At 42.3% G+C, this 17,817-nt stretch overlaps 1 protein-coding gene across 4 annotated transcripts in view; it reads right to left on the bottom strand.

The window, feature by feature from the left end:
- Positions 1-17,817, bottom strand: part of LOC128703005 (MBT domain-containing protein 1) — a 275,010-nt gene that overhangs the window by 78,111 nt on the left and 179,082 nt on the right. For all 4 annotated transcript variants that reach the window (XM_070099937.1, XM_070099938.1, XM_070099940.1 and 1 more), the window contains one exon: positions 13,916-14,150. In XM_070099937.1, coding sequence (XP_069956038.1) covers positions 13,916-14,150 — 235 coding nt within the window. The remainder of the gene's footprint in view (positions 1-13,915; positions 14,151-17,817) is intronic.

The raw sequence follows: 17,817 nt of genomic DNA, 5'->3' as shown, positions 1-17,817 counted from the left end.
GGTGTCATACACAGTGGTGTTTTACACTCTCACACATAAAACATGGTGTCATACACAGTGGTGTTTTACACTCTCACACATAAAACATGGTGTCATACACAGTGGTGTTTTACACTCTCAGACATAAAACATGGTGTCATACACAATGGTGTTTTTACACTCTCACACATAAAACATGGTGTCATACACAGTGGTGTTTTACACTCTCACACATAAAACATGGTGTCATACACAATGGTGTTTTTACACTCTCACACATAAAACATGGTGTCATACACAGTGGTGTTTTACACTCTCACACATAAAACATGGTGTCATACACAATGGTGTTTTACACTCTCACACATGAAATCAATGTGTGTGCATTTTTGTGGAAGTTTTTTTTTTATGAGCAAAGACAAAACACCTCGTCTGAGCAGTTTTCTTCAAAGTATTAGCAGGCAGTTGTGTTATGTAGTTATTTTTATTTTTTTTTTTTTTATTATCACACCGGCCGATTCCCACCAAGGCAGGGTGGCCCGAAAAAGAAAAATTTTCACCATCATTCACTCCATCACTGTCTTGCCAGAAGGGTGCTTTACACTACAGTTTTTAAACTGCAACATTAACACCCCTCCTTCAGAGTGCAGGCACTGTACTTCCCATCTCCAGGACTCAAGTCCGGCCTGCCGGTTTCCCTGAATCCCTTCATAAATGTTACTTTGCTCACACTCCAACAGCACGTCAAGTATTAAAAACCATTTGTCTCCATTCACTCCTATCAAACACGCTCACGCATGCCTGCTGGAAGTCCAAGCCCCTCGCACACAAAACCTCCTTTACTCCCTCCCTCCAACCCTTCCTAGGCCGACCCCTACCCCGCCTTCCTTCCACTACAGACTGATACACTCTTGAAGTCATTCTGTTTCGCTCCATTCTCTCTACATGTCCGAACCACCTCAACAACCCTTCCTCAGCCCTCTGGACAACAGTTTTGGTAATCCCGCACCTCCTCCTAACTTCCAAACTACGAATTCTCTGCATTATATTCACACCACACATTGCCCTCAGACATGACATCTCCAGGTAAATGGTCGTGTGTCATCATTCCATCCTTCCTAATTTCCTTCATTCCTTTCCTACCTACCTTAATTTTTTCCTTCCTTTCATCTAGTCCTTCCTTCATTCCTGCCTTCCCTTCTTGCTTCTGGTTTCTATAATATATATACACATATATAGTCACTAGATACTTTCATAAAACTGCTATTATCACCATTCAGCAAGCTTGTCTTGTGTGCGAGTGTGTGGCTTATAATTGTTTTGAGTCAGGAGTCGGCAGCTGTCAAAATGACATATTGTCTCATTACTCACTCCCCCTCCCGCCTGTCAAAACAATGGGGTCGGATGCTGCTTCCCCTCCATTCTATCTAATTATCTTTCTCCCTCATTCTAACTCTTTCAATCTGTCTCTCTCTTTCTCTCTGTCTGTCTATCTCTGTCTCACAGGTACACATAAATACAAGTATACAGAGTGTAAATTACCTAGGATAACCCAAAAAATCCAGACAAAGTGCTATACTCTGCTTGAAGATGTGAGTAAATGTGATGATGACACAGTCTTGTGGCTCTCTCTGAGACAGAGCTAGACAGATAGACAGGGAGCTTGGCAGACAGACAAATAGACACAGACAAATGTTTGTTCGTTGTCGTCTTCTTCTCCTCCTCCTCCTCCTCCTCTTCCTCCTCCTTCTCCTTCTTCTTCTCCTTCTCCTCCTCCTTCTTCTTCTCCTCATCCTTCTTCTCCTTCTCCTCATCCTCCTTCTTCTTCTTCTCCTCCTCCTCCTTCTTCTCCTTCTCCTCCTCCTCCTCCCTCTTCTGCTTCTCCTCCTCCCTCTTCTCCTCCTCCTCCTTCTCCTCCTCCTCCTTCTTCTCCTTCTCCTCCTCCTTCTTCTCCTCCTTCTTCTTCTTCTTCTTCTCCTCCTGGCTCTTGACAGATAGACAGCTGCCCCCCTCCCTCCACCCTCGTTTATACTCATCAAAGGTCAGCTCTTATCAGATGTTATCTCCCCTTATCTTGTCACTGTCATGGGGTGAACTCTTTTCATGCCTCAAGGAAACATATTATTATTATTAGGTATTATTATTCTTCCTCTTCTTCCTATTCTTCTTCTTCTTCTTCTTCCTCCTCCTCCTCCCTCCTTCCTCTTCTTCCTCCTCCTCCTCCCTCCTTCCTCCTCTTTCCTCCTCCTCCCTCCACCTCCCTCCTCCTCCTCCCTCCTCCTTCCTTCCTCTTCCTCCTTCCTTCCTCTTCCTCCTTCCTTCCTCTTCCTCCTTCCTTCCTTCCTCCTCCTCTTTTTCCTCCTCCTCCTCCATTGCTTTTGGTCTCAAACTCCTCGAAATCATGAAATTGATCTTCAGTGACACTTCCATCTGTGTTAGAACATCACTTGGGAAGAGAAGAGTCCCAGATTTGCTGGGGAGTCACATATTTCTTACCACTAGACATGCTGAAAAAGGACCACTGAAATGATATTCCCACAATGCACCACTGGCTCCCCGATTTTTTTTATATGGTACACACTGACCATGGAGACCCATTCTCTCACATGTGGGCCTACCAGCTTTCTCCTGCTTGATTTGAAGCCCCTAGAATTTATGTGTATAGATAAAACACGGTATCTCCGCGACAGTCAAAGGGTTAACTCGAGTTCTCTAGCTTTTTCTCACGTTCTCTAGCTCTTTCCTCACGTTCTCTAGCTCTTTCCTCACGTTCTCTATCCTTTGCTCTTTCCTCAAGTTCTCTTAATTTAACTTGTTCCTCACATACTTTAGCTTGTTCCTCACGTACTCTAGCTCTCTCCTCACAATCAAGTCTATCACGCTCCTTTTTGTCTTCTCTCTTTTTATCTTGGTTTTCTCTTTCAATTCGATCTCTCTCCTTTTTATCCTCTCTTTCTCTTTCTGTCTTTCTTGATTCTCTCTCTCTATTCTTTCTCTCTCCTTATTCTCTTCTCTTTCGATTCTCTCTCTCTCTCTCTCTTTCAAGTCTTTCCTGGATCTTAGCACTAATGAAAGATTCTAAATTTTTCCCTGTTATTCCTAACTTACTTCCAGCGTTCATCCAAAACTGGTATTCCTCCATACTTGCAAGAATAACTTAAACTATCAGGGGAAATGAAACGGGTATTAAAAAAAACAGAGGGTTCAATTCCTGCTCTGCTCAAACTGTAAATAAACCAGAGGGCTCGATCCCTGCTTCAATTAAACAATGTATTAATGAAAACGAAGGGTTCTATGCCAGCTCCGAGCAAACAGTAAGTAGAATGGGGTCACTTGACCATCCAATCTTCTCACCCACAAATCAAGAGTGTCCTACGACAGTTCCCTTGACATAATAAAGAGCTCAATGAAACAAATTGTCACTGGAAAATCTCGGTTCCCTAGAGTCTAATCCTCCAAAGTGTTTCAAGCTCGAAAAGGTGGCAGAATTAAATATTATATCCTGCCTGACTTGACTTACAATAAATTGAGACTATAACAATCACCAAATCTTTTAAATACCTGTACCGTAGTCCTACCATAGAGAATGATTACTCATGGCTGGTGGTAACCGTCTGTGGTATGCGGCGTTGAAGTTCCAATGGTAGATTCGAGATGGAATTGAATCTTGATTCAGTAGAGTTGATCCTGGCAAGGTCGCCACTTGTGAAGGCTTACTCAGCCCTGTAACAACTTCAGTCAGTATTACCAAGGCTGGCTCCTCCTCAGGAAAATTAATGAATAGAAAAGAAATAATAACAGACAATGATAAACACTTTATTATTTAGAAACAGAAAATGCAAAACAATAAAACATGAATGGGTATCCTAATTGAAAGAAAAATGAAATGAAAAAAATTACATTTGAACTCAACGCTAATATAGGTATATCGTGGTAATGGGGTGTCAGGTGTTGGTGACACTGCGTGTTGTTGAAATCGTAGCCGTTGCTGATGTGGGGGGGGGGGGTAGCAGGTGTTGGTGACCACCACCGGCTCGTTCTTCACAGAGTGTAGCCGTGAATAATTATTTCAGATGACAGGAAAACAGGTTCGTTACCACTGCTATGATGAGGGGTTAGGTCCTGTGTTGGCTTACATAACAGGTAAATAGATTAAACATGGGACGTCTCAGGACGTTAGTCCGTCTCCTTCTATTCTTCTCGTTGGTTGGCAGGTGACCCTCTCTGTCATTCCAAGCTGTAATGAGAGACAGATTACCCACTGCTTAAGAAATCACTCACCATGATAAGTGCAATACCTAAAAGATGTGGTGATTATTAAAACATTTAACAGATAAAGAATGAAAGGACTAAGTTAATTATTGGTCAAAAGTGAAGCTTTCAACCAGTAAGTCCACTAAAATATGATCAGGCGTATACTTACAGTAGTGTTGGGAGCTGTGAGTCGAGTGATTTACTGTTTGACCGGAGCCACACACGTCACCTTTCGGGGGTGAAGGGGGAGGGGAAGGAATAGTGGGAGCTAGACTGACCCTACCTTAACAAGCAGCCGGCAATCAAACTATCACTTTCGGGGAGGGGGAAAAAGGGGGGAGGGGGAATAGCGGGAGCTGGACTTACCCTACCTTAACAAGTAGCCGGCAATGAAACTATTGCTACTATATACTCCCTCGCTACTCCTATCTATTGAACTTTTCCCTCACACTCAATGCTGGCTATAAACAATCTGTACATTTTCTACTCCTGGAGCTATCAACAATCAATGATATTCTTAACAAGCAAGCACAAATAATTTGATAACTGTTACCAAGGGTATTATTTCTTAGAGTTTTGAAAGTTCTCATTAGCCACCCTGTCATTTATCTGTCCTTTCTAACATCTAAGTTTTTTTTAACACACTGGCCGTCTCCCAAGGTAGGATGACCCCCAAAAAAGAAGCACTTTCACCATTAATCATTCTACCACTGTCATGCCAGAGGCATGCTCACGTTACCGTTCAGATAAAGAACAAAAAGGCACAATACCATGACCAGAACAATATACAAATAACCTGCACATAGGAGAGAGGACCTTGCAACGACATTTCAGTCAAACTTGCACCATTTACAAATGTGGACTGAAACGTCATTGTAAGCTCCTCTCTATTTCTTTTTTTTAACACACTGGCCATCTCCCACCAAGGGTTACCATTCAGATGCCCCTCCAAACTGTAATATCCCCAAACCTCTCTTTGACATATTCCTTTCATTCTATGAGACGGCCTTCCTGTGTTTTGTATCCAGTGCTCCTTTTGAGCTCATCATTCCATATCTGAGTAGTAGAACTTTGTCACCATTGAACATTATGCTATTTTCTGTAGTCCACTGGAAGACTTTGATAATAACTGCTAACTCAAAACATGAAGGTGGTGTACATGGTGATGAACAGGGAGCGATTACAACAGGAAGGTGGGGTATATGGAGTTATCACATGGTGAAGACACTGTGATCACAACATGAAGGTGGTGCACTAGGTGTAATGAGAATACATTGGACCCTTGGGTAATGGCGGCATCGGCTAAAGCCAAAATCTCAGAGCGGCACGTTTTTGCGGCAAAATATTGGCTCGGCTAATGCCCAAGAACTCGGCTAAGGGCATCAGTTCCGAACATGTCCGCACAGCCTGAGCGGGCCCGGCCACTACATGACCCCGAGTACAGCCAGTGTGCCATTGCATAAGCCAGTCAGGACGATTCCACGCATACAAGCGATATACACCTACCATCTGACTTACGACCTGCTCGACTTACGACCACTCGACTTATGACCGTGCTTTTTATGCCAAATTTCTGGGGAAAAAACAACTACTTGTGTTGTACACAGTGTTTATCCTAAACCTTACAGTATAAAATACAGTACTAACAGCATAAAAAGCAAAGTAAAACATGAAATACCAAAATAAAACAATAAAATAAAGTCATTACAAAAATGTTATGTTGATATTCAGTTTTAAAGTTCGACTTACGACCATTTCGACTTACGACCAGTTTCTTGGAACCGAACTCGGTCGAAAGTCGGATGGTAGGTGTATTTAGTATTATTCCATTATTTTTAGTGCTTTTAACTGCTAAATAAGCCACCATGGGGCCAAAGAAAGCTAGTGCCAGCCCTGTGATAAAGAAAGAAAGAAACACAATAAAATTCAAGAAAAAACTCGTAGCAAATTACCAAAGTGGAGGAGGAAGAGAGAGGGGAGAATGCGGCTTCTGCAGTGATTCGGTGATTCTACAATATGTACGATACTAAAGCAGCAGGTATCAATAAAGGCTATAGTGCCAGCCAGAATTAACAGTGTAGCAAGTAAGTTAAGCGAGTAAGCAATAGAAAAACGACATGAAAGTAACTCTCCAATGTTGTTGGATGTGTATAAGGCAGCTGAGCATACACAGCCCTGCTGCCTTCCACCACCCTAAACCTCTGCCAGCATCTCCTCCATCAATCTAACTAATTAAACTAACATCTCTAAGGTAAGTGTAAATATAAAAGTGTGAGTATAAAAGTAAATATAAAAGGACCCCAATGGAAATACGTAAGTCACTGACTTTTTTGGGTTATCCTAGGTGCTTTATACATATGCTGCTATGTATGATAATCTATGTACGTAACTGTATTTCTGTATACCTGAATAAACTTACTTACTTACTTATATATAAATTAAAATGTAAATATTTCTTATTTATAAATTACATACATTAAGGGAAGGCATAACAGGTGCTGCGTGCGAGCGAAAAAAAAATTAAAAAATTATGGAAATTGAGTTATTGGTATAAAAAACAGCTCAACTCTCTGTCAACACAATGGTACAAGAATCAATGTCCTATGACATTTCTACAAGGAATTACAGTCATTCATATCATGTATGGTGACATCAGCGCTGGCCATCATGACTGCTCACATCCCGCAAATTTTTTTGGATTTTTCCGTATTTTTTTTTTTTTGTGTGTGTGTTATTTCTTGTATTATTCTGGCTAATATAATAATTGACTATTTGGCATCATATGAGAATGGGCGGAGTTTATACGACGAATGTCAACCAATCATGAACCATCTTGCAACATCCGGGCACTCAGGAGGCAGGAGTCCGGAGAAAATTCATCATTATTGCACTAATGTCAACTCTATGGCTTATTTATCTATGAGAATTGATCTAATATGACATAATAAACCCTATAAATGACATATACACTAGAATTAATAAAATCAGCCATAATATGGGAAGTGTCTATCAGCAATATTAGGAATAAAATCATTTCCCCTGCTTCCTATATCGTCTTCTTTGGTCTTGAATAAGAGAAAATGGTGTTTTGGAGAGGATAACTACACTAGATCAAACCAAAACATATTAGATCACCAGTAAACCCAGAAACAAACACAATTTTCCAGGAAATTTTTTTTCCCAAAGTCGGAAGGCCGGCCAGTGTTCCAGGCAATTATCTTGGAAGTAAGATATTGACTTATTTCATGAAGACTAGCCTTTATTATTGATTTAAATGAAATACTTTACTAAAAACAATCATAAATCAATGATTGTTCTCCTGACTGGTAAAAGCAGAATAGATGTTTTCCAAATATTTTGGGAATTATATGTGAGTAAAGGGCAAGGTATTGTGCAACATGTAAAAAACTTAAACTTTATGTTTTTGTAGAATAAAGTTAAGATATTTACAGTGACTGCATTTACTGGAATATTGTAATATGATTGTTTTATGAGTACCAAGTCCCAAAACCACCTTTCAAAGTGCCACTAATTTACACCTTCGTGCCAAATGCAATTTTTAGTATTTATATTTTTCTCAGCTGTGTTTTGGGCTTTGTTATTGAAATTTACAGAGAATAAACTTCATAAACATGTCTTCATGTACACCACTATGTATGGCTTCTCTCAGTGGTCCTCATAGACCCAACAACAACACTAACACCATTTATTCCTCACGTATATTATGACATATTTTATTCATATTTCTTCTTCTTATTCTTTTTAGTAATCTTTACAGGAAAAGGGGTTACTAGCCCATTGTTCCCGGCATTTTAGTTGACTTTTACAACACGCATGGCTTACGGAGGAAAGATTCTTATTCCACTTCCCCATGGATATAAAAGGAAAATTAATAAGACCAAGAACTATTAAGATAAAATCAAAGAAAACTCAGATGAGTGTGTATAAATAAATGTGTACATGTATGTGTAGTGTGACCTAAGTGTAAGTAGAAGTAGCAAGACATGCCTGTAATCTTGCATATTTATGAGACAGACAAAAGACATCAGCAATCCTACCATCATGTAAAACAATCACAGGCTTCGTTTTTATTCATTTTAAAGTAAACGGTATATCATGCTTCTATGCAATTAATATTGTTTATTATGCCATATTAGATGATTGTGATAGAGAAATAAGCCATAGAGATGATATTAGTGTCATATTGAAGCATAATAAACTCGCGTTCCTCTTGCCTCCTACGTGTCTTCCATACACCAACAAGAGTCAATAAAGGTAAGTGTGATGTTAAATATTTATCTATCCATTTTATTAGTTTGGGATATTGGCAGTTTGGAGGAATATGTTATATATCTTTATAAGTACATGTATATGCTTCTAAACTGTTGTATTCTGAGCACCTCTGCAAAAACAGTGATTATGTGTGAGGTGAAAGTGTTGAATGATGATGAAAGTATTTTCTTTTCGGGGATTTTCTTTCTTTTTTGGGTCACCTTGCCTCGGTGGGAGACGGCCGACTTGTTGAAAAAAAAAAAAATTTGTCATTGTTTTGTTTGTATATTTAATCTTCAAAAAAAATATTTTTTTGTTAATACTTTTGGCTGTCTGAAACAGATTAATTGGATTTCCATTATTTCTTATGAGGAATAATACACAAATAACCCGCATATAAAAGAGAGAAGCTTACGGCGACGTTTCGGTCTGACTTGGACCATTGACAAAGTCACACTAACCAGAGGTGGAGCAGGACGGCTATATATAGGCAGGAAGAGGTGGTGGTAGTAGTAGTAGTACAAGAATTGTATATAATACCGACAAGATGAAATTAAGACACATGCACATCACCCGGGCATCCCCATCGTAGACGTTTCGCCATCCAGCCAGCCACTGGATGGCGAAACGTCCACAACAAAGACAACCAGACACCGCACATGTGTCTTAATTTCATCAGTAGTTGTAGTAGTAGTAGAAGAAGAAGAGGTAGTAGTAGTAGCGGTAGTGGTAGAAGTGGGAAATAAGGATGACGAGCCAGTCAAATACAAAGGAAGGGGAGCACTGCAAGAGAGCTAGATGCCCACAGAGGGAGAGCAAGCGCACAGAGGTGCGTGAAAGGGGAAGTGATGAAATAAATGAAGAAGGAACAGAAACACGAGACAGGAGAGAGAAAGACAACCCAGAGGAGAAAAGGAAAGAGGAAAGGGGAAGAGGAAGAAGAAGAAAAAGAAAAAGAAAATATGAGGATTCAGGTTAAGTCACGGGTGTTCAATACCGTGACTGGAACGATACCGTGACTGGAACGATACACAAATAACCCGCACATAAAAGAGAGAAGCTTACGATGACGTTTCGGTCCGACTTGGACCATTTACAAAGTCACACTAACCAGAAGTGGAGCAGGATGGCTATATATAAGCAGGAAGTGGTGGTGGTGGTGGTGGTGGTGGTGGTGGTAATAGTAGTAGTAGTAGTAGTAGTAGTACAAGAATGGTATATAATACTGACAAGATGAAATTAAGACACATGCGCAACACCCAGGCATCCCTATCGAATACGTTTCACCATCCAGCCAGCCACTGGATGGCGAAACGTCCACAACAAAGACACCCAGACACCGCACATGTGTCTTAATTTCATCAGTAGTAGTAGTAGTAGAAGAGGTAGTAGTAGTGGTAGAAGTGGGGAATAAGGAGGACGAGCAAGTCAAATACAAAGGAAGGGGAGCACTGCAAGAGAGCTAGGTGCACACAGAGGGAGAGCAAGCGCACAGAGGTGCGTGAAAGGGGAAGTGGTGAGATAAATGAAGAAGGAACAGAAACATGAGACAGAAGAGAGAAAGACAACCCAGAGGAGAAAAAGGAAAGAGGAAAGGGGAAGAGGGAGAAGAAGAAAAAGAAAAAGAAAAAATGAGGAGTCAGGTTAAGTCACGGGTGTTCTGAAGTTTGGAGCATTTTACAATGTAGTGGGAGAGGAAGGCATCTACAGAGACGAAGCCAGGGCTAAGATTCATACAAGGAAAGTTGTGTATTAGAGAGGATTCAACTAGACGGCGACTGTTCGAGTTGGAAGTAGGGAAGACAGTTTTAGCAGAAGACCAGTCAATAGGATGGCTATGATCTCTGACGTGACAGAAAAGAGCACTGTTAGTGTCGGCAAGCCTAACACTATTTTTGTGCTCCCTAAGTCTGTCAGAAAGAGATCGACCAGTTTCTCCGAAGTATTGAAGAGGACAGAAGGAGCAAGAAATAGAGTAGACACAAGGAACATCTGTAGAGGGAGGAGAGGTATGAACGAGATTAGTGCAAAAAGTGTTAGTCTGGCGGAAGGCAAGCTTAATGTCTAAGGGACAGAGAGAATTGTTGAGATTAGAAAGACCGGAAATGTAGGAAAGGCAGAGGATAGAAGAGTTCCCAGGAGTAGAGAGTTTGGGAGAAAAGAAATTACGTTTAGCACGTGAGAGGGCAGAGTCTATGAAATGGGAAGGGTAGCCAAGACGGGAAAATGAATTATGAAGAGTGGAAATTTCTGCTGGAAGGAACTGAGGATCACAGATGCGGAGGGCACGGAGAAAGAGGGAGATAAGAACACTTTTCTTGACAGGGGAAGCATGATAGGAAAAGTAGTGAATGTACATGCCACTGTGCATAGGTTTACGGTAAACGGAAAAGGAAAAACCTGTATCTGAGCGGTGGACATGGACATCAAGGAAAGGAAGCAAGGAATTAGATTCCCATTCAGCTTTAAACTTAATGGAAGGGGCAAGATTATTAAGAGCTTCAAGAAAAGGTTGGAAGAGACTGGAGTCATGAGGCCACAGAGCAAAGATGTCATCCACATAGCGGAGCCAGAGTGAAGGTTGTACATCGAGGGTAGGAAGAAGAACAGTCTCGAAGTATTCCATGTAAAGATTAGCAAGGACAGGAGAGAGGGGAGAGCCCATAGTGACACCGAAGGTTTGAGAATAATATTTCCCTTGGAAGGAAAAGGAGTTAGAGTCCACACACAGGCGGATCAGATCAAGAAAGACATCAGTGGGGATAAGGAGATGAAGAAACCCTTCATGGGCCTTCTCTCTAAGGAAATCAAGGACATCATCAAGAGGGACATTGGTGAAGAGGGACTCTATGTCAAGACTAAGCATCTTACAGGTTGGGAGAGAGCGAATCCGTTCAATGAAGTCTTGAGAGTGACGGAGGTGGGCAGGAGAAAAAGTACCAAGAAAGGGAGTGAGGGCTTTGGCCAGCCAAGAAGCAAGAGAATAAGAGACAGAACCTCTAGAGGATATGATAGGACGAAAAGGAATATCAGGTTTATGAGTTTTGGGAAGGCCATAGAAATAGGGAAGAGAGGGACAGATGACACGAAACCGTTGAACAAGGTCAAAGTCAGGAGGACAGAGGTCGGACAGTCCTTAGTTTTTTGTTGAAAGTTCTCTTGATGCGATCAAGAGGGTTGGAAACGAGAGGAGTGTAGGTGCGTGAGTCAGAGAGCAAGACATCAGCTTTACGGAGGTAATCCTCGCGATCAAGGATAACTTCTACCACTACCACTACCACTACTACTACCTCTTCTTCTTCTACTACTACTACAACTACTGATGAAATTAAGACACATGTGCGGCGTCTGGTTGTCTTTGTTGTGGACGTTTCGCCATCCAGTGGCTGGCTGGATGGCGAAACGTCTACGATGGGGATGCCTGGGTGATGTGCATGTGTCTTAATTTCATCTTGTCGGTATTATATACAATTCTTGTACTACTACTACCACCACCTCTTCCTGCCTATATATAGCCGTCCTGCTCCACCTCTGGTTAGTGTGACTTTGTCAATGGTCCAAGTCGGACCGAAACGTCGTCGTAAGCTTCTCTCTTTTATGTGCAGGTTATTTGTGTATCGTTCCAGTCACGGTATTGTGCCTTTTTTGTTATTTATTCTTATGAGGAAAATTAAATCAGCTAATGTCCAAATCGGTTAAAGGCAAGCTCTCTGGAACGGATTAATGCCGTTACCCGAGAGTCCACTGTACTAAGGTAATGTACATGGAGTGATGACATGAAGATGGTTTACAAGACACATGATGTGATCGCATGGTGGTGGTATACACAAAACATGGTACGATTACATAATGAAAATGATGTATAAGCCATATGATCATAACATGAAAAACAAAGGATAAGGTGATGACTGTAAGAAATGCTTATTTAATCATCTGATGAGAATGACTGCAGTGGAAATAAGAAGAAATGGAGCTACTGCATGCAAGACTAAACCTGATAATTAGAAGACATGTGCAACAGTTTGGGAGGAAGGGGCTAGTAACACCTTCTCTATACACTACTAAAGTTAAAAAGAGAAACTTTCATTTTTCTTTTTTGGGCCACCCTGCTACCGTGGGATACGGTCAGTTTGCTGAAAGATGTGCAACAATTAGGTATCATTATTTCAAAACGTTTCGCCTACACAGTAGGCTTCTTCAGTCAAAGCGTTTTGGAATAGAACCCTAACTGCTGCACGTGTCTTACTTATCAACTTGCTGGTATTGTATACCTTAATTGTATTCAAGACTAAACCTCCTCTGACAACTTACCTGAAGTGTACAATAAATGTTAGTGTTTCAATAGTTTTTTTTTTTTTTTTCCAACAAGTCGGCCGTCTCCCACCGAGGCAGGGTGACCCAAAAAAGAAAGAAAATCCCCAAAAAGAAAATACTTTCATCATCATTCAACACTTTCACCACACTCGCACATTATCACTGTTTTTGCAGAGGTGCTCAGAATACAACAGTCTAGAAGCATACACATATAAAGATACACAACATATCCCTCCAAACTGCCAATATCCCAAACCCCTCCTTTAAAGTGCAGGCATTGTACTTCCCATTTCCAGGACTCAAGTCCGACTATATGAAAATAACCGGTTTCCCTGAATCCCTTCACTAAATATTACCCTGCTCACACTCCAACAGATCGTCAGGTCCCAAGTACCATTCGTCTCCATTCACTCCTATCTAACACGCTCACGCACGCTTGCTGGAAGTCCAAGCCCTTTACCCACAAAACCTCCTTTACCCCCTCTCTCCAACCCTTTCGAGGACGACCCCTTTTTCAATAGTATAAGTGTTTATTGCATATGACGAGCCCTAAGTTGAGGATGCTTGCTCACTTTACTTTATATAAGAAGTACTGTACCAATAACAGGAGACAGAAAATGTCACAACTAACTGTCAATAATTAATTTAAAGACTCAAGACGCGACGGGCTGGAGTTTTGAGACTCTATGTCCGCGGGTTCAATCCCGGCCGGGGGTATGGTTTGTTTGCAATCGTGTCATTACGATTTCTTGAGTCATGTTGACGGCAGTGAAGGGACTTGAGCTAGAGTTCGTCACGGCCACGCTAGCTGGAGATTCGTCTATAAAAAACTTGCATTTGTGGTCACAGAGGTGCCTGTGCTAACCTTCCTATGGTGTAGAAATATACCTAGTTGGATGAATCTTATTGTGGCTAGCTGGTCTAGTGGCTAATGCAACGGGCTGGAGTTTTGAGACTCTATGACCGCGGGTTCAATCCCGGCCGGGGGTATGGTTAATTTAAAGAACTGGAAGCTTCATCGTTCTAATTTGATTAAAGCATCACAGTAGTTGAAAAGAGAGAAACATGCAACATAATGAATAATACTTATTCTTACCTTGAGACTTGGGTCCCTCTAGTCTATAACCAGACATATCACACCAGCCTACAGGATATATATCAGGTGACTGATAATCTATCCACTGGTCGAAGTCACTCTCCCATCCATCAAAATGCACCTTGAGTAACCTTCCTTTCACCTGCTTCACTGTTGCCACGCACACCAATCGTGGATCCATTAAATCTGCAGACTCTAGTGCCATGCCTTCCTCAAAGCCATGACTTGATACCTCCTGAATAAGATTAAAAATTATTAACATCTTAAACATATAACCTGACAGTCATGAAAAGTTAAAAGTTCAAGTCATTAACAAGACTATAAATACAAGTATGATTCCATTACATCACATTTCATATAACTACCAACCAGACACGCATCTACATCATATATGTATTAAGTCAGATATCCCCCAAAGGATAACTTTAATTGGTTGCTCGAATTACATGGTGCATTTCATTTTTTTTCATCTTCCAAGATTTTCACTTATAACTTGAGAACAACGCATCTGATCTGTTCCAAATTTTCAATGTTGGTGTACTGTAACTAGAGAAAGGTGTGCAGGTATCCTCTGATCAATTTCTAACAGAACATTTAAGGATTTGGTTTCCATACAATAACTCGAAGGTGAAGAGAGTGGTGAGAGAGTGCAAAAGGAGAGCGGATCATAGAGAGGGACAGGTACTGTCAAGAAATTTTAATGAAAATAAGAAAAAAAATTTGGAGTGAGTTAAACAAGTTAAGAAAGCCTAGGGAACGAATGGATAAGTCAGCTAAAAACAGAGTAGGGGAGTTAGTAGATGTGGAGATGGAGGTTTTGGGTAGATGGCGAGAATATTTTGAGGAACTTTTAAATGTCGATGAAGAAAGGGAGGCGGTAATTTCATGCACTGGCCAGGGAGGTATACCATCTTTTAGGAGTGAAGAAGAGCAGTGAGTGTGGGGGAGGTGCGTGAGGCATTACGTAGAATGAAAGGGGGTAAAGCAGCTGGAACTGACGGGATCATGACAGAAATGTTAAAAGCAGGGGGTCACACAGTGTTGGAACGGTTGGTATTTTTGTTTAATAAATGTATGAATGAGGGGAAGGTACTTTCCCTTATATAAAGGGAAGAGAGACAAAAGAGATTGTAAAAATTATAGAGGAATACGTTTAATGAGTATACCAGGAAAAGTGTACGGTAGGGTTATTACTGAAAGAATTAGAGGTAAGACAGAATGTAGAATTGAGGATGAGCAGGGAGGTTTTAGAGTGGGTAGGGGATGTGTAGATCAAGTGTTTACAGTGAAGCATATATGTGAGCAGTATTTAGATAAAGGCAGGAACTTTTTACTGCATTTATGGATTTAGAAAAGGCATATGATAGAGTGGATAGGGAAGCAATGTGGCAGATGTTGCAAGTATATGGAATAGGTGGTAAGTTACTAAATGCTGTAAAGAGTTTTTATGAGGATAGTGAGGCTCAGGTTAGTGTGTGTAGAAGAGAGGGAGACTACTTCCCGGTAAAAGTAGGTCTTAGACAGGGATGTGTAATGTCACCATGGTTGTTTAATATATTTATAGATGGGGTTGTAAAAAAAGTAAATGCTAGGGTGTTGGGGAGAGGGGTGGGATTAAATTATGGGGAATTAAATACAAAATGGGAAGTGAAACAGTTACTTTTTGCTGATGATACTGTGCTTATGGGAGATTCTAAAGAAAAATTGCAAAGGTTAGTGGACGAATTTGGGAGCGTGTGTAAAGGTAGAAAGTTGAAAGTGAACATAGAAAAGAGTAAGGTGATGAGAGTATCAAATGATTTAGATAAAGAAAAACTGGATATCAAATTGGGGAGGAGGAGTATAGAAGAAGTGGATTTTTTTTTTTTAACAAGTCGGCCGTCTCCCACCGAGGCAGGGTGACCCAAAAAAGAAAGAAAATCCTCAAAAAGAAAATACTTTCATCATTCAACACTTTCACCTCACTCACACATAATCACTGTTTTTGCAGAGGTGCTCAGAACACAACAGTTTAGATGCATATATGTATAAAGATACACAACATATCCCTCCAAACTGCTAATATCCCAAAACCCCTCCTTTAGAGTGCAGGCATTGTACTTCTCATTTCCAGGACTCAAGTCCGGCTATATAAAAATAACCGGTTTCCCTGAATCCCTTCACTAAATATTACCCTGCTCACACTCCAACAGATCGTCAGGTCCCAAATACCATTCGTCTCCATTCACTCCTATCGAACACGCTCATGCACGCCTGCTAGAAGTCCAAGCCCCTCGCCCATAAAACCTCCCCTACCCCTTCCTTCCAGCCTTTTCGAGGACGACCCCTACCCCGTCTTCCTTCTCCTACCGATTTAAATGCTCTCCATGTCATTCTACTTTGATCCATTCTCTCTAAATGACCAAACCACCTCAACAACCCCTCTTCAGCCCTCTGACTAATACTTTATTAACTCCACACCTTCTCCTAATTTCCACACTCCGAATTTTCTCCATAATATTTACACCACACATTGCCCTTAAACAGGACATCTCCACTGGCTCCATCCGTCTCCTCGCTGCTGCATTCACAACCCAAGCTTCACACCCGTATAAGAGTGTTGGTACTACTATACTTTCATACATTCCCTTCTTTCCCTCCATAGATAACATTTTTTGACTCACATATACCTCAACGCACCACTCACCTTTTTTCCCTCATCAATTCTATGATTAACCTCATCCTTGATAAATCCATCCGCCGACACGTCTTTGTTCTGTCACTAGTATTAGGGAGGGAGGAGGGGGAGGGGAGAGGGGGAGGGATGGGAGGGGGAGGGGGGAGGGGAGGAGGGGAGGGGAGGAGGGGAGGGGGGAGGGGAGGGAGGGGAGAGGAGGGAGGGGAGAGGAGGGGGAGGGAGGGGGAGGGGAGGAAGGAGGGAGGGGAGGGAGGGAAGGGAGGGGAGGGAGGGGGAGGGAGGGGAGGGAGGGGAGGGAGGGGGAGGGAGGGGGAGGGAGGGGGAGGGAGGGGAGGGGGGAGGGAGGGGGGAGGGAGGGGAGGGGAGGGGAGGGGGGAGGGAGGGGAGGGGGAGGGATAGGGGGGAGAGGGAGGGGGGGGGAGGGGGGAGGGGGGGAGGGGGGGTGGGGAGGGAGGGGAGGGATGGGAGGGAGGGAGGGGAGGGGAATGAGGGAGGGGAGGGAGGGAGGGAGGGAGGGAAAGAGTGGAGGGAGGGGAGGGGAGGGGAGGGGAGGGGAGGGGAGGGGAGGGGAGGGGAGGGGAGGGAGGGGAGGGGAGGGAGGGGAGGGGAGGGAGGGGAGGGGAGGGGAGGGGAGGGAGGGAGGGGAGGGAGGGAGGGAGGAGGAAATACATACATAATAATAATAAAATAATAAGTTGCCTGAAGCATGAAAAACAAAGTCCACCCCTGACAGTGACATGATGAGATAACATCTGATAAGAGCTGATGTTTGATGAGCATACATGAGGGTGGGGGAGGATGCAGCAGATAAGAAAAGATTAGAGATGACCTTTGATGAGCATCGCCCTCCTTTGTTTTCGCTGGTACACAAACATGTCTGTCAAGCTCCCTGTCTATCCGTCTAGCTGTCTGTCTCAGGAGAGCCACAAGACTGCGTCATCACCTTTACTCACATCTTCAAGCAGAGTATAGCACTTTTTCTGGATTTTTTGGGTTATCCTAGGTAATTTACACTATGTATACATGTATTTATGTGTACCTGTGAGACAGAGATAGACAGACAGAAAGAGATAGACAGAAGCAGATAGACAGAGATAGACAGGAATAGAAAGAGACAGACAGAGACAGAGATAGACAAAGATGCAGACAGACAAACCGAGATAGAGCCAGGCCGCCAGCAGCCGGCCAGCCACACAGCTGGCAACCATGCAGCTGGCCAGCCAAT

The sequence above is a fragment of the Cherax quadricarinatus genome, chromosome 70 (assembly GCF_038502225.1).
Source record: "Cherax quadricarinatus isolate ZL_2023a chromosome 70, ASM3850222v1, whole genome shotgun sequence".
NCBI classification, from domain to species: domain Eukaryota; kingdom Metazoa; phylum Arthropoda; class Malacostraca; order Decapoda; family Parastacidae; genus Cherax; species Cherax quadricarinatus.
This window is presented reverse-complemented; position numbering and strand designations above follow the sequence as displayed.